Source organism: Vicugna pacos, chromosome 20 (assembly GCF_048564905.1).
Source record: "Vicugna pacos chromosome 20, VicPac4, whole genome shotgun sequence".
NCBI lineage: Eukaryota > Metazoa > Chordata > Mammalia > Artiodactyla > Camelidae > Vicugna > Vicugna pacos.
In genome coordinates this window covers 20,321,690-20,348,086 of record NC_133006.1, presented here as the reverse complement: position 1 = coordinate 20,348,086, position 26,397 = coordinate 20,321,690, and the positions used below count along the sequence as shown (strand labels likewise).

Sequence of the window (26,397 nt, the reverse complement as noted above, 5' to 3'; positions counted from 1 at the left end):
CCCGCACTTCACATACTCCCGACGACCCCTTTGGGACAGACGGTGCGGAGGAAACTGGAAGCTGGAGGAGCCCCTAGCTCTCAACCCCGCAAGCCTGGCTCCTCCCACTGAAGGGCATTCTCCCGGCGAGATCTCCTCTCTGCCCCTCTCCCCGCCAACACCCTTTAACCTCCTTCTGAAGCTCAATTCCTGTCACTGTCTCTCTATGCCTTGTAGACCTACTTGGTCCAGTTGCAATTTTCCACTCGCTTGATTACTGTATTAACGTCTAATATATTATTCACTTTACCTATTCCTTTTTAAAATTTGTCTCATCTCCACAAGGGCAGGGATTTTTATCTCTTTTATTAACTGCTGTATCATGAGTGCCTAGAGTAATGTGGTATATATAGTAAGTGCTCAATAAATTTGCGTTGAATAATTGAATGATTGCCCCTCTGTTAATGCAAGCTCCAGGTAGGCAGCAACTGTCTGCTTTTTAATCACCTTTCCATCAGAAGTGCCTAGTAGGCATTCAATACGTATTTGTTGAATGAATGAGTGAATTATTGCTTACTTCATCTTTATCCCCTTGGTCACTCTCACTTCATCATCCCAATTTGTTGGATAAATACATGAATTTCTTAGAATTCTTCTTTCCAAGTTTCCGTCCTTGTTTCCATTCACTCATCACTTTGATTCCCCATTCCACCCCTCATTTGTGCAAAATGAGTTGCATTTTTGGTCTCACTTCCTCCTTCAACCTCCATTACTTCTAGAAAGCTCCTAAATCTGCAGGTTGGCTTAGAACATTTCCAAGCAACATGTCTTCATAGGCAAGAGAATCCACGCTAAGCCACATTGAATCCAAAGAAAGCTTTCCACGAATCACCCATGGCCCTGGTTTGGGGCTTTAATTATCCTTGAGGAGAACTGAGGATCTGGCACCACCTCCTAAATTGAGATCGTGGTCATTGTTCATAATTTGTTCAACAAATATTTATGGGGTACCTTTCATATTTAAGGCACTATGTTAGATGCTGGACCAAGACAGGCAAAGTCTGAGAGCTCCAAGGGCTGCATAACACAAAAGAAAACAATTATGGATAGTAATGAGAAGTGTCCTGGCTTGAACTTAGCTATTTCTAAAAGAAATGAGTAAGAATGAGATAGGATCAAATTCTTCTCCTTATTGTAACAAATTTTAGCACAGGAATAGGTTAAGAGTGGAGGGGGGAGGAACGTATGGGGTTATAATACATTGCGCATTCATATTTATTATCTTGTTCAGCTTTCAGGTGGAAATGTAGGGCAGGAATCCTCTTTCGCATTAACTGGAACTAAGATCTAAGAAAGGTCAGTTGACTTGCCCAATGTGACACTGCCAGAAGACCCCTGCCTGCACTGTCCTTACTCCAAGGGGCATAGCTTAAATGCTTAAAATCCTCCTCGCTGGAAGCTCTTCAACGTAGGAGTCAATTTCAAATCTTCAGAGTAATGGTTTTAAAAACGCTTCTCAAAGGGAGATATGAGGGATTTTCCTGAATCTGAATTACCTGGGCGTGTTGTAAAATGGACATTCTTGGTGCCCAACACGGATCTATCCAATTAAATTCGCTGTGGATTCTGGGAATCTGTATTTTTAAATTCTCCAGGGGATTCTTCTGCTTAGAAAAGTTTGAGAACTACTAGTAGAGTTTGGGTGGAAAACCTCAACCTTAATGCAGGGCTAATATTTACCTTTGGGACAGACTTCGTCAGAATTCCAAAGAGTAAGCCATATGTCCTTGAGCAGATGGGACCGCAACGACTTTCTGGTAGGGAATTTTCTCTTTTTTAGGAAAGCATTTCTTGGAAATTGGGGGTTCCGCTGAGCAGGTGCTCGGCTGCCGGTGACCACCCACAGTTCAAAGATCTGTTGGCTCTTTTCCCGACACCCTATTTGTCACTGTCACTTTCCACCAGCGAGCCAGTCATTCGCCCCGCCGACCACGGTGGGGCGCAAGCGGCATGTGTTGTCTGCTTATCCGCTTCTTCCCGGGTCTGCCTTCGCGCCCTGAAGAAGAGCGTCCCTGGGCGTTCCTACCTCTGGTCGCCCGCTGTTGCTCTCTTCTCGCGAGAATTGCTCCTCCCGTCCTCTCCCTTCATCAACCCCCTCCCCTGGGCAGGTTCCATATTGGGTAAAATCTCGGCTCGCGGAGAGTCTCGGGAGCTGTTCTCGCGAGAGTACGGCGGGAGGCTCCAGTTCGCTGGCTCTGGTACTGCGACCACTGGAACCTCCGCGGGCGCTGCAGCTGGAGCCGTAGTCCCGCCGCGCAGTCTGGAGTCGGCCTGGTCTGGAGAGGGTGCAGGAAGAGCTTGGAGGGCTCAGCCTTGAGCCCCGGAGCGTGTCCCTCCTCTTAGCAGGGCTCGCCCCAAGCCACTGAGGTTGACAGGGGCCGCGCGCGCGGGAGTCATCGGGGTCGCGGCAGCCGCACCTGCGCGGGCGGCCAGCGCGGGGTCCCCGCCCGACCCGGCGGGCGACGAGGGCTGAGGAGCGGGTGCGGGCGCAGGCGGGGCCCCGCAGGGCCACCTCCTTGCCCTACGGCCGCCGCTGGAAGATGTCTCAGGAGAGGCCCACGTTCTACCGGCAGGAGCTGAACAAGACAATCTGGGAGGTGCCCGAGCGTTACCAGAACCTGTCCCCGGTGGGCTCCGGCGCCTATGGCTCCGTGTGGTGAGTGTCATCGGGCCTGGGGCCTCGATTGACTGGATGGTCCTTCGTACCCCAGAGCCAGGCCTGCCCCCATGGCTCAGCAATGCACCAAGCGGCAGGAATTTTCCTTGGGGTAGGGCATCCCTGCGCCTAGGACCCCTGTACTACACTCCAGATACCCTTTGCACGCCTCACCCTGCACACCCATGTCGACGGTCAGCTGTGTGCAGGACTCAGGTCCACGGTGGGCGGTGGGTGATGGTGTTGGAGCCCGGCCCTGGCTCGCACCCTGCGCATTCCCTTCTTGGGAGGTGGGGTTTGCTGCTCCGGGGGCAAGAACGGGGGGCTCTCTTTGAGGGTCTCCCTGCTGGCATGGAGCAGAAAGACTGTCGAGATGCGTCCACCCTGGGCGCTGGAGCCTGCCTTCGGCGCAGACAAGCCCGGGGAGCTGCCGGGAGAAGCAGAAGGGCAAAGCTCGACTGGGAGACTGCGGTCATCTAAACAGAACTGAGGACGAAGGGCGTTCTGTCTGGATTTTTTTTTTTTTTTTTGCAAACCTCTGTCGAAATCCCATTTTAAGAAGCGTTCTTTTTGAATTCGCACTTGAGTTAGCAGCTATCCATAGGGCTTAAAATACCGACTTTATCTCGGTGCGCACTGTGCCAGTTTGAGTGGTGTGTTTCCGATTCAGTTGAAAGCGTATTTCCTTTTCATAGAGTGGGGGGTGGGTGTTAATGCCTGCAAACACACTGCAGCTTGAGAAACTGGCGGCCTCACTGATTAGTCACATACCACTGCTCATTTAAGTATTGTTTGACAAAACAATTTTCTCCTTTGGAGCAAGTGAGATTCAGATCCGTTGGACGCCCTCAAGATCAAAAAGTTAACAATGCTGGGAGGAATTGTAAATATTTTTTTAATTGCGATAATTCTTGTGAAATACTGTGTGTTTAAAGTCCCTTAGAGAGTTTGCAGGGGACTTAATTTACACTTAAGCTGAGGTACACAGTAGTTTTCGTAAGGATATGGAGTATATAGAAAAGGAAGGAAGAGACGCTTTCAGCTTTAATTCACACTGTGAATGTGTTTTAAATTAAATGATACCATAAAACTTCAGGACGTGAAATAGTTCACTAACTTCTGTAACTTCCAAAGTTTTATACACTGTATTTTAGGTTTACTGTCATTTGAAAGCTCCTGATCTGAAGCTAATTCATATAATTCATGTGCCTGCATTGTTTGAAGAGGTCTACAATATTATTTTTTTGTTCTGGCACAAATTCCAGGCTTTTAGATGCGTTAATCTTTAAATATAATTCCTGTGTTTCTTAAAGTCCCAGCATGAATTTCCTGTTTGGTAGAATCTTCTGGGTAATTGAGATTGTGCAATTGTGTCCAGCAGCAGATCATGTTGCATTTTCTAGTTCAGGCTGCTTGAGTTATGTTGCTGATGGCACTATGCTTGACATCTTTTTCCCGTTTTTATAGTATGGCAGTTTATATATTTCAAGGGAATTTGCAGCATTTTACCATACATATATGTACATGTGCTGTTGATTTACTAATTTTGGAAAATGTGCTTGGATCATTGCTTCTTTAATAGCTCATTAGTTCACCTCCATTTTTCATTCTTGAGTTGACACTTTAATTTTTGTAGTCTTAAGTTTTTATTTCCAATGATGTTTAAGCTTTAATGGAGTGATACAGCAGAATAGCTCAACTATGGGGAGCTTAGTGAACTTGAAAAGAACTGCTTGCAAGATTTCCTGCTGCTGGTGTGAAACACTGCCCTGGCACTGGAGACCCACATTTACAGCAAACTGCCATTAAAATGAACATGACTTTTTTTTTTTTTTTACTACTATACTTTTCTGGTTTATAGACTTCAGCAGTATCTGACACTTAGAAGTAATTTTGTTAAAACAGGTTTTTAAAAGTAGATAATGCATTCACATTGTGTAAAATTCAAAAAATACACAAGGATAGTCAGTGAAAAGTCTTTCCTTAGTCTCCAGCCTTGCTATTCCTTTCCTCAGAGACAACCACTGTTAAGTTTCTCATATCTTTCCATGCAGGCAGAGATTGTTTTAATATCGATGGAGTAAAGTAACAACCGATATCTGACAATTGACAGTAAACAAATGTAACATGTTGGATTGAAAATATCAGAATTTAGATTTACAAGTGTTTTCTCATTCAGAGTAGTTATTTGAAGTTCTTCCAATTAGTAGTTTTCAGGTGTGGTAAAAAACTTTTTTTTTAATTTCTCTTAGAATCCATTCAGTAACCTCTGTTATTTTTCACCATCTTCATTTTTTTGAGAGCAGATTCAATTTCAGGAAATAACAAAATCAAATTGAATCCAAATAATTTACAGAATCTGGACTCAAGTCTGGTGGAAAAGGTTAGGCAGTCAGGTTGGTGATACCGTTTTAGGTCAGATAGGAGTTGTAACTACAAAGTAGTGACACAGAATTTCTTGTGTGACTTGTAGAACTGGATCTGAAGTCTGTTCTGTTAAAAGCTCTGAAAAGTATTTCAAGGAATACAACATTACTGAAATAATGTGTCAGTTTCCTAATTTGATTGTTCTGAAGTGTGATACACTTTGATGTGTAACTTACAAAATTTTAAAAATATTAAGCTGATTTTCAGTATTTAATTTGTACTAAATATATAGTAAGAAGGCAAAAATGTAGTAACCTGTGGGATAACCAACTGTGAATCAAAGATCAAGAAATCAGACCAGAAATTTGGGAATTGATAGTTTTGCAAATATGCCTTTCCTTTTTAAGGTGTAAAGGGAACTAAACTAAGTCTTGCAATTTTAAGGAACTTTGTGTACTGTCAGTGAGGGGAAATGAAGCAGAATCGTTTGAGAATACGTTGTTGCAAAGCATTGATTTTGTGGTTGTGGGACAGAAGGGGCGGAGAATCTTTGTGGTGAGTTTAAGGAAATATAAACAGGAACTTAAATGCCTTTCCTCTGGGTTATCGGTTTTCCAGACCCTTGCCATTGATTACAGGAGGTGGGGCTCTGGGAACCATAAAATAGGTGAGAGTTGAGAATTATTCTTAAATCATATCCAATCATTGATTAAATAGTATTTATTGAATACCTGCTGTGGACCAGATAGCAGGCGAGGTTTCTTGCGATAGAGTGCTAAACAAGACTTAGCAAGACAGTCCATTCCCTGATACGATTTATAGCCTAATGCGAATAATAACTGCATTTTATGAGTTGCTTTCTATGTTCCAGGCATTGTGCTGTGCAGTTTCTATTTATCATCGTTATATAAAACATATAACAAGACTTTTAGTAAGAAGGTTACAAAATTTACTAAGAAATCAAATCCAACTTCCTAAATGCATTGTGGAACAAGATTGTATGTAAATAAATATAATGAAAATAAGTGATGCTAAATTTTTTTTAGTATTAATGGCCATTCACCATTTAAAATCATTTTTTTCTTTCTTTTCTTTTTTCTCTTCTTTTCTGTTTTTTTTTTTTTTTCGTGTGGGTTTTTTTTTTTTAAGCATGAGCCAGGCAGGAATAAATAAAAATGCGTCATTACTGACTATGCAAAGATGACTTTCTTGACTCCTAATCAGTGAGAGGGGTGTGCCCTTTGTTTTTCTAGTATTGATAATAGGCCCATGCTGATCTTTCTTCCCATTTGCTTTTCTTTGTAACCAAAAGCAAGATGATTGGCTGCATGTTATCAGTGCCAACCAATAAATATTTAAACACTAAGGCAAATGTTTGTATTACTGATATATAGAGACTTTTAAGAAAGTTTGAGTCAAGTCAGCTATCAAGTCACACTTTATTTATCAGATCCCATTTTCCACTGATACTTCTCTACTGGCTTCCATTTTAAAATAAGAATATTCTGAACCTCTAGCTTTTCAGGTCTGCCAGTTTAAGTTCTTGATACTCAGGACTACTCTGCTTTTGATTTTCCTCTAACTCAGCCTCAAAGATGAACTGTGTTGACTTTGTCTTTCATGGGCAACAGTACAGATGATGCTGAGCCTCTGGGGCTTAGGATTCAAAGGTAGAAGAATACACTGCTGGATCCCTCTCACTTTAATATTAACTGACATTTTCATGGGATTTTACTCTTTATAATGTATCTGCATTCAAATCATTGTCATTCCATTTTCACTGGGTATATGAAGGCTGGTATTATTAACCTAGTTGTATACATGAGGAGCCAGACTCATTCATTAAAGGGATGGCATACTTGTCAGTGCTGCTTTGGACCTGGGGTTTCAGCATTTTAGAATTCTCCTTTCCTGTACATGTAGGCTGCTGGATTGTGTCGGGGCACTTTCTCTTGTGCTGTTTGCCTCTCTTTTTCCCTCCTTTTGTGAAGAAAGGGATTGCTGGGTCACTTGAAAGAATAGAGCTATGACTCCATGAAACCAATCCCACCAGTGTCAGCCTAGCTAATGTGAGAGGTAATGACTTCTAAAAGTCACATCTCTTCCTCAGAATTGACAAACCAAAAATGGACTCATTGCCCAGATTAAATTTTTTCCCAAAGAATTATCAGACAGTGTTAATTCTTGAATTTTTGAGTCCTGTTGATTTGAAATTCTTCAGTGCACATTTTATAAACTTGGGACTATATGTGTTTCTGTTATGTTAGTATAGGATATAAGTGGAAATAACTGCCTCTGTAGGCCTTTGAAAATACATTGGATTCTTGCTCTTTACTGTGAAATTTGGTACTGATTTGTTCTTATCCAAGAGATATTATTACTGTAATGCTTAAAAAAACTATATTATAAAATGGGTTCCCCTGACTTTTGAAACCTAGGAATTTCATTTCATGGCTGCCATGTACTTGGAAGTGGTGCTCATGCTTTATTTCTTCAGGACAAAAACAAAATCTCTTTAAGCCTTTTTTTTTTTTTTAATAAATGAAGCTTTTGGTATTAGAAGTAGTTTGTCTTTGCATTGTGCTTGCATAAATTAAGTACATATGTATTAAAGATTTATAAAATTAATCAGTTTCCCAGCATGTTAGCCTTTTAATAATTTATTCTGGGGAAGAAGTAGGTGGTGGTCTGTAAATTCTGCATTTTTGACAAGTAGATCCTGGATTCTGATATGCTTGGCTCCTAAGCTGGATGTTGGGGAGGAAGAGGTACAGAAGAGAGAGGAGTCTAGAATGTCCCCTAAGTTTTGGCCTCAGACAAATGGGTAGATCTGGACTTTGGAGTCTTATAGGGTATAAGATTGTGGAGACAAAGGTAGAGGAGGATGGGTTCATGCTAATCTCCTTGATAGGACTCTGTGTGTTATATTGATACTTTGAGCACCTCTGTGTGTGGATCACTCTTTAGGTGCTGGAGATGTAGTATGAACAAAATAGTCACAATTTTCTGCCCATAAGAAACTGTAGTCTAAGGGTGGACGAGAAGAAGCAGACAGTAAACAAATAATTAAAATTTATTGTGTGTCAGCTGAGAAGTGCTATGGGGAAAATAAAGTAAGGCAAGGAGAGAATACTGGGATGACTGTGTTGCACTTTTAAGCAGGGTAAACAGGGTCTTAGCGATAAAGTGACAGTTGAGCAAAGACCTGAAGGAAGTGATGTAGAACGCTGGTTGGACATGGATGGGGAGGGAAGAATATTCCATGCTGAGGGATCAGCATGTGCAAAGGCCCTAAGGCAAAGGCCTTGTTCTCCAGCATAGCTCGGAGACCAGTATGGCTCAAAATGAATGAAGCAGCGGCAATTAATTAATAATAGTAGGAGAAGGGGGTGGAGGGCTGCAGAGGTCCTGGGATTATAAAAGATCTTACTTGTTTTTGTAAGAATGGTGCCTTTTACTCTGAGTGAGGGAGAGGCTATGGAGGGTTATGAGGAGGAGAGACATGATCTAACTTATGTTTTCACAGATCACTGTGCTCTGGGGTCCCTGTTTTTTTCACTTCTGCTCCTTACCCATTAGCGGTGCTAACTGTAATTGAGGGTAGGGTGAGGGAGTCAGATGAATTGCACAGCCTTGACCCATGCTCACCACTCATTCCAGAAGGCTTAGAGTACTAGAGCCAGTACTTTTGGTGGGCCCTAGAAATTCAGGGTACTCCAGCTCTTTAAATAACATGTGAAGCTTACTTCACTTTTCAAGTTTCTGTTGCCAAAAGGAAGGGAGCAAAGAGATTAGCTGTAGAATTCTGCTGACAAAAGAAGATTAGCCTGCTGGCAGGTTGGATGTTTTCTAACTTCTTTGGGCTTCTAGGTTTTTTCTTACTATTGGGTCATTTTTAAAAAGTCATTTTTACCTTCTTTTCAACATTTAAGATCTCATTTATTTTCTGTTTTGTTTGACCCCATAAGTGCTTTACATTCCTCTACTTTTCCCCCTTTACAATAATTTTAGTAGCAATTGGATGATTAATGTTTTGGCTGTTAGCCCCCAAAGACTTCTCTGTTAACTTGAATAAATCTTATAGATTGAATGATTCTACACATAAGCATCCTTATAAAAATCTGTAGGATTGCCTTCCCTGCCTTTTCAGAGACAAGCTTCTCTCTTTTGTGAAAGTGACCCCCCCTTTTACTGCTCTATCATCTAGTTGCAGAAAATAAGTGTTCCTAAACACAGATTCCCATGACAACATAACAAAAAGGTAATAGAACAAATGTTTATTTTGTCTAGGCCCGCTGCCTAAGTAACTTTAGATCCTGAGCATGCTGGCTCCTGTTACTTTGAGTGATGTTGTTACAGATTTCCTTGTTTTCCTCAGAGCCTTCTCCTCTCAGGCCTTGGTGGTATTGTCACTGTGCCTGTGACATGAAGGAAGGTATGTGAGTGCGTGTGTCTTACTGTCAGTCTACCCACAAGTATGCATTGATTGCTTTTCCAACCTTATGGTTCAGAGTGTAGGCATTACACATCATTATGCAAAAAACAAAAAACAAAAAAACACCAAACCAAACCAACTTCCCTCTTTGTTTTCTTAAATTCCGTAATTCAGTAATGCCAGTGCTACGCATTGTAGTAGGTGTTTTGTTTATAAAGACTGAAAAAACGAAAAAAGCAGGAAGGGTTCCTGCTTTTGAAAATAGCAGTTTGGAAGGGACATATTTATGTTGCGTTCTCAGAGATTGCTTTCAAAGTCCCCTGTAGCTTTTCTCTTCTCCATTCTTTCAGCTTAAGTTGCCATCTCAAATCTACATATATATTTCTAGGACTTCCCTTGAAATCTTCTGTTAGATTCTGCTGTCTCTTCCTTGAATCTAGTGACATATGGGTCATTTTTTACATCTAGAGCACTTTGTAGGAGGATATATGTTTGAAATCTGTATCAGAGAGGCCCTTCCATTTGATTCAGATCTAGAAAGTGATGACATCAGCACGTGCCCACAAGAGGTCAGAACTTCTTTTGATCTGCTGAGGGCTCAGAGAGACTATGTTTTAGGGGAAGAAAGGGACTGTGAGGGTTAAGGATCCAGGCATAAACCAGCCTTAAACTTCCACGTGGGGTAGTGTCTCTGCTGTGACAGTCTTCTCACCTACAAATTATGTGCCCCTAATAATTATACCCTTAGTCTGTCTTGTGACACTCAGTTTGAGGTGTCTGGTTTATGCAAGTGTAAATTGAACTCTTCTTTCTCATATTTCCTTATCCCTGTAGTAGATAAAACTTTATTCCCAGAAATAATTACTTTATCCTTAATATCCCCAGTAGCTAATTCTTTCCCCCTGCTTCCATCAACTCCTTCATTGAGGGCTTTAACTAGCTTGAACCTTCTCAAACTTAGACTTTTGAAAAGTAGTTTCTATTTATGTTTTCTTCTCCAGGCTACCCACTGCTGGTGAAAATCTTAGTTATCTTTCTCATTTGGTATAATAAAATATGACTCCTTAATGATCTTAGTATTAAATTGAAGTGAAATATCGATGTTGGTATCTTATATTGATGTACTTCTAATAATTTCCTCATTTGACATTATAAGTTTGGCTTGTTTCATTTTCTATTTCTTCAGTATTGTCCTAAATGCCTTACGCTTCAAATGATCTGTTTTGAAATTAGCAATCTCAATAAATTAAATGATATTGATGCCAAAGGGAGCAAAAGGGAAAAAATAGCAAATTTAAGAAAGCAGACAGTACGTGTTATCAAGCTGTGTTTACATTCCCGAATGCAGTATAACCTCAGATTACTTATCCTATGGACATTTTCGGTGGAGAGATATATATATATATTTTGGGCAGGGGACTGTCTGGTGCATTATAGGATATTTAGCAGCATCCCTTTACCCTCCCCACTAGGTGCCAGCAGTCGTGACAGCCAAAAGTGTCTCTAGACATTGCTACATGTCCTCTGGGGACAAAATCACCCCTGGTTGAGAACTGCTTATATAATTCTATATATTTGGATTGATTGGTCCTGAGTAAAAACAAGATAGGATAACTTGAACCTTCCACCTCCAAAAGGAAACACTGTACTTTCCTGTGCATGTTACTTTTGAATTCATTTTCTAATACAATGTCAACTGTGTCCTCATTGATATACTGTACATCCACATTTGTACTTCCAAAGCTAATGTCAAGAATGTCTAACCTTTTGGATTTCAAGTCTACTGAAATGTAATGTTTCATGCTTTCTCCTGATTATTTTTCTACACACTTCTAGAGGAGGATCTCAGAGACGTAGCACTAACTACCCTAGGTAGTTATAACCTTGTGTAGTTCAGTCTTAAATATGTGGAGCTGATATTTGAAGGAAGCTTATCATTAGCACTGATGAATAACAGTGGTCATGGAAATTACAATCAGGGAGTGAGCCAATTGCCTGGAGATTTCTATAACTCTAGGTATTAAGGCAACATAATTTTGAAAGTTGGAAATGTGTGTATATTTTCATATGTTTTGGATTTGCTATAGTGAAAGAAATCTGTTGGCCATCCATCAGACAGTGTTCAGTGCCCACCAGTGTATAAAAGAAATAGACATAAAATACTAATGAACTATGTATGTAAAGGTACTGATGTATATAGAGACGTGGGGGCATTGTGGGCTGTAGTAGTTAGAATATTCTATGGAGGAAGAAGGATTTGAAGATTATTTTGAAGGATGAGTAGTATTTGGAACATTTTTAAAGAAGGGAATATTTTGAGATAATGAGAAAACTAAGAGAATTAGATATAAATGGACTGGCCTGACAAGAGAAATATCTCAGATAAGGTGAACCCAATTGTGGTTCTCAGTCTGGTTGTGCTTCAGAATCACTTGTGGGGAGATTTTAAACATGCAGGTGCTTGGGTCCTACCCCTAGAAGTTAAGAATTAGGTCTGGGGTAGGATTAAGGCAACTGCATTTTTCTAGGCAATAGAAAGCTGTTATAATTTCTTGAGTTGTAAAGTAGCAAGGGAAAATGTTTTAAAATTGGTCTGACTGGAGTGTTTCAGAATGGATTGGAGGAAGCAAATGTGTTGCTTTGTAAAAAGTCTAGTAATTTATGTGCATATCTATTCATTCTGACTCCCCAGCTAGATTTCTCAGTTCCTCGAGGTCAGGAACTGTCTGCTTTGGTGTGTATTTATTAGTCTTGCATTATGTTCTGAGCACAGGGCTAGATTCTGAGGATAAACAGATAAATTATAGCTTCTGCTCCCCCTCACAGTCTACATTGGGAAACAAATATATAAAGGAATACCTTTTTTTCCAGTTCATTGTTTAAAAGTATGGGCTACATTATTTTCCTGATTATAGTAGTTCTTAAATCCTGTATCTTAAATTGCTGAATAAATGTGCACTTTAACTTGTAGAAACTATATTTTAGTTATCCATAGCATGACAACAGATGATCAAGGATTTGGACCCTCGGTTATATTTTAATAATCTGCCATATTTTACTGTTATTTCAAACATACACTCAACCTCAAATGTGAGAACAAGAGACCTAAAATATATATATTGAGAATTTACTGTGTGATAAATCCCATGCTGGAAGCTGATCATGAAACTATTATATAATAGCATACTCATTTCCACTTGGAACATTTACTACCTGCTTTTTACAGTTTGTAAAGTACTTTCACGTAGTTATCTTATTTGAGCCTCAGAACAACATTGTAAGATAAAAAAGGCTAGTGACACCCCCATTTTATTGATTTGGAAACAGACTCTTAGAAGCTTTGGCCAAGAAGTACCAGAACCGAAACCAGAACTCAAATTTGTTGACTACTAGTTTACTTTTCTCTATATCAGATGGCTTATGTTTATGCTTAACAGGGTTTTTTGAGATCAGGTCATCAAAATATTGCAGACAAGGACTATTCGGTAGCCTTGTTAATGCAGCTTTGTTAGATGGAATTCAGTGACTTTTTCCCTAGGGCACTGAAAAAGTTCTTATTTAGTATTCCTAAAAGTGAGCAAGATGTTTTAAACGTTTGAAAAAAATGAAGTTGCTAAGTGTAATGATGTAACATATGGCCATAAATTATTTGATACTCCTCCTTTAAAGAGGTGGAGCTTTATTCTCCTCCCCTTGAGTGAAGGCTCTACTTAGTGACTCACTTCTCTAAAGTATAGAATGTGGCAGGATGATGGAGTATGACCTCTGAGAGTAGATCATGAAAGGCATTGTGGCCTCTGCCTTGCTCCTTCTCTGAGATCAGCTGCTCTAGGACATTTTCTCAGTCTTGCTACTGTTGGCATTTTGGGCCAGATAGTTATTTGTTGTGAAGGATATTTAACAGTATCCTTGTTCTCTACCCACTAGATGCCTGTAGCATCCGCCACCCTCACCACACACTCGCAATTGTGACAGCCAAAAACATCTTAGACATTGTCAGATGTCCCCTGGAGGGTAAAACTGCCCTCTGTTGAGAACCACTGCCTTAGGGGAAGCCAGCTGCTATGTTGAGAGGACAACTGAAGCAGCCCTATGGAGAGGTCCACATTGCAAAGAACCAAGGCCTGCCAACACCAAGTGAGCGAGCCGTCTTGGAAGTGGATCTTCCAGCCTCAGTCAAGTCTTCAGATGACTAGCTGGGGCCAGCGTCTTGACTGCAACTTCAGGAGAGACCATGAGCCAGAACCACCCAGCTAAGCTGCTCCCAAATTCCTGACTCACAAAAACTATGAGATACTAAATCTTGTTTAACCCACAATTGGGGGTAATTTATTATCTAACAATAGATAACTAATACTCCTATGTGTTACTGTAAAAAAACATATATGTATATGTATATATGTCATATAAAATGGAGAGTCGCAGACTGAGCAAAACCCAAAAGAAGTGAAGATATGTTAATGCCTGTTATGTACATTTATAGTCATGTTCACAGCATATATTTGTAGGGTGCTTTTCTGGATATGAAATCTATGAACACTATTACTGTAAAAAAGTTTTAATTGTAGCAGCAAGGCAGAGTTGATGGATGGTAATACTAAATAGTTAGAATGTAATATATGATTAGTCTATTTAATATTTCAGGTTTGCTTGAAGGGATTTAAAAATTATTTAATTCTAAAACATTTTTTATTGAAATTTTCAAACACATAAAAGTAGAGAAGATATATACCCCTGGTGGAAACATTCTAATAAGGCTTTAGAAAATAATCCCCTGTAAGATAAATAAAATAATCCATGCAAAATATTTTTGCAATCAATATGGGAAAACCATTGTTCTTGATGCATATATACACTTCCATTTGCAATCGAAGAAATGTGTTAACTGACACCACTGTAACTTTTAAAGCTTCAGTGAAGAAGTGTACAAAATCATTCTTTTTTCAAATGGAGCTTGCAGCAAATGAAGGTTGATTGCATTTTGATCACAGATGGTTTTGGATTTTCAGGTTGCAAACCAAGTAAATTTCTACATTACTGAATGTTAGTTTTCATCAGCTTTGTAAAAATTGAAGCAGTTGTGAAAAAGATTTTTGTCCCAGTAGCTTAGAAGCTTTTGCTGCAGGAATTGGACCAGACTAGGAATGACAAGTTTTAGCATATATGTTGTCCTTCTGAGTCCCAGCCCCATGGCTAATGTCCCTGATAAATCCTATCACAAATACGTTTTCCTATCTGAATGAGGTTTTTGTGAAAATATTGAATTTGCATAAAAGTTCTTGAACTTTAAGTTCTGCAAGGCAAGTTTTCAATTAAGTGACTCCTATTTTCCATTCTGGGCTACTTAACTATTGATAAGGTTTTTCATGTGTCATTTATGTTTTAAGCCTCTTTGAGAGGAATTTTTGGAAACTGAAACTGGGGATTGGTCATATTGCACATACTTGTAACAATACCATCTGATGTTCTTTCTATCAGTATGAAAGTTATTGTAAGAAACTGAATTCTGTTTTTAAATACTATATTGTGCAAACAGATCATTTTGATTTAAAAATCAAAGTGTTAAGTAGATACTTAAGCAGGGTATTTGAGAGTTAGTGAAGATACCAAAAGAAAGCTGCCAATATTTCAAATATTGAGTTTTTAAAGTCAATTTTAAGTCCCTTGCTACTCTGAAACATATTTTTTGAAATTCCCAAGTCAAAACTTGAGTTCTAGTTTTTGCCTTTATTTTCATGACATTATTTCCAAAATGGAAGTGCAGAGCATAGCATCAAAACTACAGTGATACTTGCACATTTGTCTGAATTTAGAAGGAAGAAAAAGTAGGTTTCTGTGGTAGAGATGTATGCCAAAAATATTTCCAGTATGGTATTTATTGAAATTTGTATCAAGTATTATGGGTAGAGAGAAAGTTCCAAGTTAGTCGTCTGAATTAGTTATTTAGAAGGCACATTTTGAAAACCGTTATCAATTAACCTGAATTCAATTGTAAAAAAGCTTAAAATTCTATGGAAAACAGATTTCATCTTTTGCAGATTATTTCTCTCCAAGTAGATATGTAAATGAGTTTGATGTGTTACTGAGAATTTGTTAATTCAGTGTAACTACGGATTTTAATACATTAAAATATTTTCATTAATTTCCAAAAATAAGTAAAATTGTATTGTCTTCTTAACCATTATTAAAGGTTCACTTTTCCTTAACATCATTCAGGGATTAGAGAAGTCATCTATGACCATTAAAGGAAATTGTGAAGCCGTTTATGACCCCCAGAAATTACTCAGCTAATTGCCAGGTGTTTGCTCATTCTTCATTCTATTGGAGAAAACCTAAATTTTTTTTTTGATGAAAATCCTGGTTGGTGCAGTCATTTGTACTCTTATGCTCTGTGGACGTGGGCAGTTGACCTCGTTAGGCAGCATCTCACCTTTCTTAAGAAGTTCTCTCTTCTGTTTCCTACCGAGTCTGCTGGCTATTAAAGCATACTGATTTGCTTCTACCTTGCAACATAGGCACTCTCCAAGCAAGGTGCCAGTCATGGCACATAAACACGAAGTCCCTATGTCTCTATACCTACCAAAAGCTCAGTTGGTGGAAACCATCTTTATAGGATTGTCTGATAAATATGGAGCTTATTATCTATTTTTCTAAAAACATGTGAGATTTCCTCTTGGATGAGAAGTGTCAGAGAGCAGCACACCATGCTGTTTTGTCTTCTCCTGCCTTTGCTAGTAATGAATTGTATTTTGGCCTTAGGAAACAGTCTCCACTGATGGATGCTCTACGAAAAGAACCATCTGAAACCCACTATTATAATTGTGTAAGGATGTTGATTAGGACATTTTTACTGCATTATACAGTGTCTCCTTCATAAACATACACAGGAGGAACTCTTCTACAGAAGAGTTTTACTACAGAAATAATTATGCCTCTCTTCAGTTCTCCAAGTACCTGGTTTGTTTTTATTTTATGGTTCCTGTGACTCATGTCTTAACTGGTTATGTTCTCTGTGTTGGCTTTAGTGGACTCAGAGCCAAATTTGGGGCCCACCTCTAACGGGTGTTCAGAAAGGACCTCATGATATGCATTTGTGCTATCCTCACCCATACAGAATTTCTTACTTATTTATTTCCCCCTAATCAGTTACTCTTATGTCAAATTGTATATATACAGTTCTCAGTTACTTTAAATACATTGTGAAGTAAAACAGGGTATATGTAAGTAAACTTAAAAATTAGAATTACGGTGTTAAGAATCTAGTAAACCAAATTTTTTCAGGACAGGGGAGAGGGAAGGAAAGTGTGAATGTGTAACAAAACACTAAATTTTATTTAGTGAATATTATTGTGTCCTAGGCAGTGGACTCACATTCAGCATCAATTAGTGACAATGACATTCTGACATTATAATATCTGCTTTTAATGAATTTTATCTTTCCCTTTAATTTTTTTTTACCATAGCAATGTTTTTATAAAACATGAATTAATTTTATAACTTTGTGAATTTACAAGTGAGGAAAAAAACTTATTAAGCAATGTGTCCTGGATTTTAGTTTGGAGAACCTGATCATCATAAAGATAATTCCATTTTATGATGTTGTTCATGAAAACAAGGTTTAATTTGAATTTAGTTACAATTTTTAAAATGTGATTAAGAGGAATCTTCCCAACTGGTAATACTAGTAAGTACAATAATAAAGGCAAAGCCAGTAGCTGATCCTGGGGTTGTCCTGGGGTTGTTCCAGGTTGGTATCTTGGAAAAAGAGTGAGCATTGAAATTAAACAGATCTGGGTTTGCCTCCCACTATATACGAGTTATATGCCCTTCGGTGACTTGCTAATAAGGTTTCTGACCATTAGTTTCTTATTTGGGAAAGTAAATATAACTATCTCACAAAGTTATTATAAGGATTAAATGAAACATTTCACATAATGTGGCATAGTATCAGGTAGTTTAATGAAGTTAAGTTTCTTCTCCTCAATTGGTTTTATCAGGTGATCTTTAAAAAATTACTAGGAATTTCTGTTTTGATAATTACAGTGTTCAATTTAGGATGAAATGTACAATTTCTTCTCCAAAAACTGCTTTGATTAGTGATAGAAACAGGAGGCTAGATCGGAGCAAGTTAAATACATAAAGAGGTGGAGGCAGTGATGGGACGTATATTCTTTGCCTCAGCAGTTTTTGCCATGAGGATTACTAACTAATAAGCAAAAAGCAGTTTTTCTGAACAATTCGTGCTTGTTCTCTTTGGTAAGTAAAATATGTTTTAAAAGGTGGGAGTGTACTTCTACTTTGAAGTAAAAATTGTTAGTGTGTTCTAAGGAAACCATGCAATTACGGAGGAAGCAATGTGAATTAAGATGTCCATTGTAGTAGTATTTGTATTATTTGTGTAAATGAATGGAATAGCTTTAATGTCCATCATTGAGAATGAGTATAGATAGTGGTTCAGATATTTAATGAAATTATTATAAATGATTGTTTAGTAGAATGGAAAATGCTTGTGGCTTAGGTATGGAGGATACAAATTTATATACTCTGAGTATAGCCATGTAAGTATCAGTTGAAGGAAATATAATTGTTAATAGAGGTTTTATTAAAGTTAGAAAGCATGCCTCTTTTTGTTTGTTTTAGGGTAACAGAAAAGCACAGATGACTTATGATTATGACTTTACTAGTGACTTTTTAAAAGACATAAACTCACTTTTTAAAAAAAAAATCAGGATAGGAGAATATAAAAAAAGCAAAAATGTCAAGAGTCCTGAGTATGCCAGACATTTCTTTTCTGCTTATGTGTGTATACCTGGATGAGTATACTTTTTTTTCCCCACAGATGGGATCATTCTTTACTTCTGAAACTTGTTCTCTTTCCCATCAACAGTATAATACGTACATATTAGTATGTGAAGATTCTTGTTAATGGCTGCGATATATGGTACATGAGAATGTACCATAATTTAAACTCTGCCGTATTGGATATTAAGGCAGTTTCTGGTTTTGTTCTTGTGAACAGGCTACAGTGAACATTTATGTATTTTGAACCCAACTTATATATTTTGTATATTTTTAAACTTAGTTTATATATTTTTGAGCCCAACTTTTAAAAAAGTGTCCAACTATAGTAGTTGCAGGGTATTATTGGGCATTCTTTGCTTTCATATATGTATATTTCATCATCCCAGTTAGATGGTAAGTTCTGTGGCATCAGGTACTATGTCTACTGTTTCTTTTGTATCCACAAAGAGTCTCATGAGGAAGGTATTTCAGTAAGTACTAAGGAAGTGGTTATTTTGGTATTTGTGAGATACTACATCATTGAATCCTTTAGTGTTTTAGATTCATAGGCAGTAGTAGAACTTCAGGGATTGGAAACTTCCCATTAATAAAGTAATTCATGTTGAGTGAAAGTTACCTCTCATGAAATACTTTTCATTAATATTATCCCAGTTTGGTGTAAGATTACAGGAAAAACTTTTTTCCATATAAAAAGTAATTATAGTAGGAATCATTTTAGAAAAGCAGGGTCTATACAATTAGAATATATTTAAAATGGGCTGAACTTTTAGCTAAGTTGAACTTGATTTTCTGTTATGGTTTAGTGGTTAAAGAGTTCAGTTGTGAAACATACCACATGGATTTGAATGCCAGCTCTGCCATTTTCTGTACGTGAGCACATTAGTTAACCACTTTGTGCCTTAGTTCTCTCATCTATAAACTAGGAATAATACTGTCTTCTTGTAAAGTTATGATAAAGATGTTCATTGATGTAAAGATCTAAAACCAGTGCTTAGCCATAAAAAGCACTTAACAAATGTAAGTTTTTAACATTAATATCATTTTCTTGTTGGATGCTGTTGAATTTATAAAAGTTGAGAGCCAAATGGTAAAGCTGAAGTTTTTTCTTTCATATTTCAGAAAACTACATTATAAAGTAGTCTTTTTTCCTTTTGTTAAGCATTTATTGGGAATGTGCCACATGCCAGGCATTAAACTAAGTCTTATGTAATATAATAGTGAATAAAACAAGACACTTCCTGCCTTCAAGGTGCTTATGATGAGTGGGAAAGGCAGGTATTATTAATGTCAAATATTTGAGCTTTACCATGGACCAGGCCCTTTGCTAAACCTACTACAGACGTTACTGCATTTAATCCTAACAAGCATCCTACAGATTAAATATAAACATTATTCTCATTTTATATATGAGGGTGAGCGAATTTAATTAACTTCCTCAAGATTGTACAGCTGCTAAGTGGCAGAACTGGAATTAAAATCCAGACAGTCTAACACCAAAGCCCCAGTCCTTATTTAACCACTGCTGGATAGTAGATAAACATATAGTAATAAATTGTGATTATTGGGATCTGTAGGGTACTGATTAATCCTAGCCTGCTTTTGCTGAATAGATACAGGGGTCAAATACAGGTGAAATATGTACTTTATTACTGTAAAGCTGGCATGGAGAATGACTTGGACAGGTGGCTCAAGTAGACTGCTTCTTTCTTCAATACTGAATTGGACTTGCACACTCAGTCACAGGCAGGTCAGTTAGAAACCGGTTTACATTCCTTGCTCCAGGAGACCCCAGCAGGCTCACCAGCGGAGGAGGTAAGCAGAATGTGAGGTGGAGAGCTGAAGGGGATGGGTCACACAGGAGCAGTGGCCACTTTCCCAGTCTCACTAGAGCAGTGAGGGGTTCAGAGAAGAATATGAACATACTTGGTACTTCCAGGAGGGAAGAAGTTACTATTTCATGGGCTCATAGGAACAAGGGGAGTGGGAGAGAACCCCTTTATGTAGGATGAGGAAGGAAATGACGACAGAATAACAGCTTGAGGCAGTTATAATAACCCTTCAATGCACCTCTGAAGGGGGGTGACTAAGCCCAGGCTTGGATAAGGATTTATCTGTGGGGTGGAGTAGAGATGGAAGTGGGGCAGAAGAGCGTCTCAGGAACCAGGAACTACCTGTAAACTGAAGAGTTTAAGGAACAGAAAAGAACCAGCACATTCAGAACATAGTGACTGAGGGGAGGGAAGGAGTAGCACAGGAGCAGGGTGGAGTGGTCATGGTGGTCGGATCACCTGAGCCTTGTAGGCTGTGGTAGGAGATGTGTATTCTATTTTATGTGCTAAGGAAATTCCTTGAAGGATTTGAAACAAGGGAGTGGTGTCATCTAATTTATAGTTTTAAAGGATTATATTGAATGCTTGTGGAGAGTATATTAAAAGGGAACAAAACAGGAAGCAGGGAGACCAGTCTTAGAAAACAGGCTGGTGATGAGGGTGACATAGACTAGTGTGGTAGCAGTGAAGTGAAGAGAAGTTGAATTTGAGATCTATTTTGGAGGTGGAAACCATAAGACTTTCTGATAGATTTGGATGGTGGCTAGGAGGCTGGAAGAAAAGGAAAAATAAAGGATGACACTCAAATATCTAGCTTAAGTAACTGAATAAAATGTCCATTTCTTGAGATAAAGGAGACAGGGAGAGGAATAGTTCTGGGTGGCCTGAACTTGCTAATTTTAAGCTGCTTATATGTTTTTGATACAGAGATGCCATGTACGCAGTCAGATTCTGAGAAGAGATTTCAGTGAGACACAAAGATTTGGGAGTTTTCAATATATAGATGGCATTTAACTTAAAGTCATGCATACAGATGAGATCATCTAGGAGAATGCAGGAGAGAGGAGAAAAGAGGGCCCAGCACCATACCCTGTAGAACTCCAGCATACAGAGCACGAGTAGAGGAACCACGTGCAATGGAGACAGAAAAGGAGCTGCCATGAAGGTCATAGAGAACCAGTAGAATGTGCTGATGTGGACTGCAATTTGGAAAGTGTTTAGAGAAAGGGGAAGTGTTAACCATGTCGGTGGCTAATCCAGAAAAGTGGCCATTTGGATTTGGTAATAGAGGTTAATAATGACCCGAAAAGAACAGCTTCAGTGGAATGGATTGAGGAAAGAATGGAGCAGAGGAAATGAGTAAGTTGTGTGGATCTTGTAGTTCTGTGCTTCTCAGACCTTAAGACAAATGTGAATTACCTGGAGATCTTCTCAAACAGTAGAGTCTACTTTAGGGCCTGAAATTCTGCACTTCTAAGGAGCCCCCAGATAATACCAATGCTGTTGGTCTACAGAGGAGCAGAGATATAGATTAGTGGTCCTCAAACTTCACTGTGTGTTAGAATTATGTGACGGGCTTGATAAAATACAGAGTTTAGAGTTTCTGAATCAGTAGCTCTGGGATGGCAACCGAGAATTTGCATTCCTTATAAATCCCCAGATGACATCGATGCTGTTGGTCTAGGGACCACACTTTGAGAACCAGGAGAGAATTTTAACTGTGATGGGGAGCTTCCAAGGGAAATGTTCTGTTTTTTGAGGGTGGGAACTAACTAGAGCATACTTAATTAGATGAGAACAATCCAGGAAATAGGGAGAAGCTGAGAAAGAAGAGAGAAGGGGAACAAAGGAGTGAAGTCATTGATAAGATGAGGGAGGATGACACCAAAGCATGGATTGAGGTCTTGAATTTTTAAAGGAAAGGGCATGTGTCCTCAGTTACAGCAATAGAGAAAGCAGAGAAGATGGGTCCAAGTGCACACGGGTTTGCAGATTTAGTGGGAGGCAGGTGGAGCTCCTTTTTGATGGTTTCTTTCTTCTCAGTGAAGACAAGGGCAGCTCCTGAGGAAGGAGGGTGTACAAATGAAAGTTTGAGGAAAGAGATGGTGTCAAATGATGACTTTGAGTAGGAAAGTGAACTTAATAGAAAAAAAAAAGTGGCAGTATTGAGAGCATTTGAGGTTAAGTTCAGAAATTAAGAGTAAAACCAGTCTGTATGACTGTGCATTCTTTTTTCTTCAGAGTTAGTTCTTAGATTCAGACAAAGAGAATCAAATAGTTGGGATCATCCAAAGTTGAACTTTATCCAGGTAAGTACATCAGAGAGAGAGGGTGGGAGGGCATAAGGAAGCCCCCACACAGGCTAAGCCAGGCAAGAACAGAAATGAGGACAGGAGAGGGCTGAAGGATAGAAACAGTCAATGAAGTGTTGTAGTCAGCGTACAGGGAAGCTAGAAGTAAACTAAAAGGCATAGGAGGTTTGTGATGGAAAACCAGTGCTGGCATTCACAGTTTTGTAAGCAGGCAGCTCTTGGTGGTGGTAGAGGTGCAGGGTGTGACCATGGAGGTGGTTGGATAAGGTGGAGTTTCCTGGAGAGGTCAGGAAACTGAGAGGCCAGGAAGTTGGACGTATCCTCCACCTGGATGTTGAAGTTGCCAAGAATGATGACAGAAGTTGGGAATGGAGAGAGACTTTGAGATAGAAACTAACTTTTCAGTGAATGGTGGAAAATTCCAGGTCAGTGGATAACAGCCACAAAGAGGCAGAAACGGTCATGAGCAGGAGCTTTTGTAAATCAAGGGGAAAGTGATGGTCTGGAAGTGGAAATGGTTGGCAAGAAGGACATCTACCCCACCTGCTAGCCATGAGGTACTTGGGATATGAGAGAGAATATCCACTCTCATGGCAGGGCTATAAGAGAAGTAGTGTCTTCAAGGTACAGGCTAGTTTCTGTTAAAGCAAAGAGGTGGAGGAAAGTTTCGGAAAAGGAGTTGAAGATTTACAGGAGTTTCTTACAGATTCGGAGTTGAAGAGCAGAAACATAGTTTAAGGATTTGGGAGTAAAGGGAAGGGAACCTCTGGAGCAAATACAGTCATATGGGGAAGATAGTTTGGTCATAATGGATGATCTGAAAGTCTTGAATGTGCCCTTTAGAGACCAAGATAAACAGGAGGATGAGGCATAATGGAATTAGCCCAGTCTCTAAACATAATTAAAATACACATCAAGTTTCTTGCTGTACATGTCCTGTATGATCTAGCCTCAGCCTCTATCTCTGACCCCTTTCTTTTCCACTCTCCCCTTGCTCCCCATGCTCCACCTACACAGACCATGTTTCTTCTGTACTCCAGCATGCCTTATTTTTTCTAATTCATTTCTTTCCCCCTTGGTTTGCACCTGCTCTTCTGAGAGGCAGCATTGCAAAGTGGTTAATAGTATGAGCTCAGGATCCAGACTCCTCGCTCTGCCACTTTCTAGCTTTGTGACCACGGGCAAGTTACTTAACCTCTCTGTGCTTCAGTTTCTTTATTTGTAAATTGGGGAATGATAATAGTACTTACTTCTTAGGGGTGTTGGGGAATAAAAGAGTTAATTAAAAAAATTAATGTAAAGGGCTTAGAACAGTTCCTGGTATGCGGTAAAGATTCAATAAATGTTGATAATATTTTTTCTTCTGCTTGAAGCTCTTTTCCCCTCTATCTTTAGTGGTGCTATTTTCTCATCATTCAGTTGTCTCAGCTCAAATGTGCTTCCTCAGACATCCTATCTAATGTAACGTAACTCCACCAGCTTTCTCTTTTGCCCATTATTCTGTTTTATTTAGTCATAGCAATCATCACTATTTGAAATCATTTTATTATTTTGCTCTTACCCTCTTCCCCCATCCCCTGTGGGCAGTGATATGTTGACTTACTCCATACTGTATCTCAGCTTCTAGAAAGTGATAGAAAATTTGTAGATGCTCAAGAAATTTTTGTGCCAACTCATTGTCCTGAAAATATGGTGGTTTTCAAAGCCTCTACTCTGACCAGACAGCATATGGTGGCAAGGTGGCAGGGAAGCCTGGGCAGAGAAGACAGAGAAAATCCAGCTTTTTGTGTACCAGTCTATTGGCTCATCTAGAGCAGGTGGCTGCCTATTTTTGTGTTATTGGGGCACAGTCACATCCACTTAAAAATTTATTATCTTCTGCTTTTCAGTTCCAGCCAGAGTTGAATGGTTGAGACAGATCCTAAGCTTCACAAAGTCTAAAATACTTACTATCCAGCCCTTCACTGAAAAAGTTTGCTGATCTTAGATTTAGATGCATTAAAAAAAAAAAAAAAGACGAGAAGAAAACACCAAAAATAATAACAGACGATTACTTTGGATAGTGGTATTATAGGTCATTTTATTTTTTATCTTTATACATTATTGTATTTTGTTATAGACCCATTTAATTTGGAAATGAAATAGCCTTATAAATACTAATTTTGATGTATTTAGAGCGCATTTAATGATGGGCTTTTAATGTTTTTTTCCTTAGTGCTGCTTTTGACACAAAAACAGGGTTACGTGTCGCAGTGAAGAAGCTATCGAGACCATTTCAGTCCATTATTCATGCCAAAAGGACCTACAGAGAACTGCGGTTACTTAAACATATGAAACATGAAAATGTAAGTTATGAATTCAAGGAAGAATAAATCCTGCTGTTGAATAGACTGGAAAAAATTGTGTTGTAATTACTACAAATGGAAATGCATTAGAGTACATCAAACTTTGGACCATCCTTCTCATACTGGGGTGCTAGTGGCCGCTGTGTTATGTCAGGTAGCCACGCAAAGGCTTAGGATGAAATTGGTACATCTTCCTGGAGTTCAAGTTTTACTTAAAGATTTTCAGAGGGAAAGCGTATAAACTTTTTTTTATAATAAAAAAGAATATATTATGAGGTACAACACAAACTCTGTAAGGATTTTTAACAGAAAATATTACAAAGAAATTTTATATTCTTTACCTGGTTTACTTAAGGCTGTATTATCAGAATGTAGGAATCTAAGGTATTTTGTGTTATGGGTTCAGTGAAGTTTTAGGAAGAGTGCCTTAGGTTCACGGAATGTCCTTCAAAGATGGCTGTTATTTTATGTATAATTTAATATTATAACTTTTCTTTTTAATTTTCAAAAGACAGCTTTACCAGATTCAGGTGTTTTAATAAATGTGACAAAGGCATTGTTTAAGTTAAATACAATGTTTTCTTTTCTATCAGTTTGGAAATTTAAGACAATGCCATCCTGCAAAGGAGTGCTTAAACATCCTAATACCATAAGTAAATGGATGCGGTTGAAATATTAACTGAAAGTGAAAAAACAATTGACTGAGGACACTTATTTTCCTGAATTTCAAAATCAAGTTAAAAAGGATTTATGTTACTGCTGTATGAAAGGAACTGTAAAATTTGTAGCACTGTAGAAACAATGGCCATAGAGATTTTAGTCACTTGACCCTATTAATGGTTACTGTCTAGAAAAAAATTCAAAAATCTATAAATATAAAAAACAAAAATAAAAATAAAGATAGTGCAGTCCAAGATGAGTGGATAAAAAAAAATCTGTAAATATATTACTTGGCTATTTAGACTTTGTTTCAATAATTAAACTTTTTTTCTTCATAGTAAGAAAAAAGTCACAGATATGTGATACTTTATTAGCATGCATTTGTTTCACAAAGTACAGATTTCTTCTAAATTGATAGCATTGCAGTTTAAATTTGGAATCGGGTTATGCACGCTGTTGTAATCACAGCTGCAGCATCTTATTTATTTTCATGTTTTAATTGCGTACTGTTGAGAAAATCCTGTTTTCCACAGATAACATCTATTCCTAGGTGTAATTTTATTTAAGCATTCATGTGCAAACCTGAATTTTTAAAAGCTCAGTGCAGAGCTGCAGGCTTCTAATCAGTGACATGTTTATAAGAAGTTGAGATATGTGGGAAAAGCTGGCAGGAGAAACTTTTCTTCCAAAGTCTGCATAAAATCAATGGCCTGTCAGCTTAACTGATAGTTTACATTTGGTTTTTAACACAGTTGAGTGTGTATGCTGTTTTTCATTATACATTAATAAATGTGACAGAGACATTGTTATAGCTTTTTAAATGTAAAGAGTACTTTGAAAATGGAATGCAAACCAAACATTTATGGAACCCCAAAGCGCCTTCAGGAGGCCCCAGGGTCCCACTGATGTTACCTATGCCAATTTAAGAACATGTAGTTTAGAAGGTTACTAA

General features: G+C 38.5%; 1 protein-coding gene across 2 annotated transcripts in view; it reads left to right on the top strand.

Moving 5' to 3' along the window:
• The first annotated feature begins 2,153 nt into the window (after positions 1-2,153).
• MAPK14 (mitogen-activated protein kinase 14) overlaps positions 2,154-26,397 on the top strand; it is a 61,771-nt gene continuing 37,527 nt past the window's right edge. The window contains exons 1-2 of one of the 2 annotated variants that reach the window (XM_072945131.1): positions 2,154-2,695; positions 24,656-24,785. In XM_072945131.1, coding sequence (XP_072801232.1) covers positions 2,580-2,695; positions 24,656-24,785 — 246 coding nt within the window. In that variant the 5' untranslated portion in view covers positions 2,154-2,579. The remainder of the gene's footprint in view (positions 2,696-24,655; positions 24,786-26,397) is intronic. The other variant, XM_006202071.3, reaches the window with a different exon arrangement.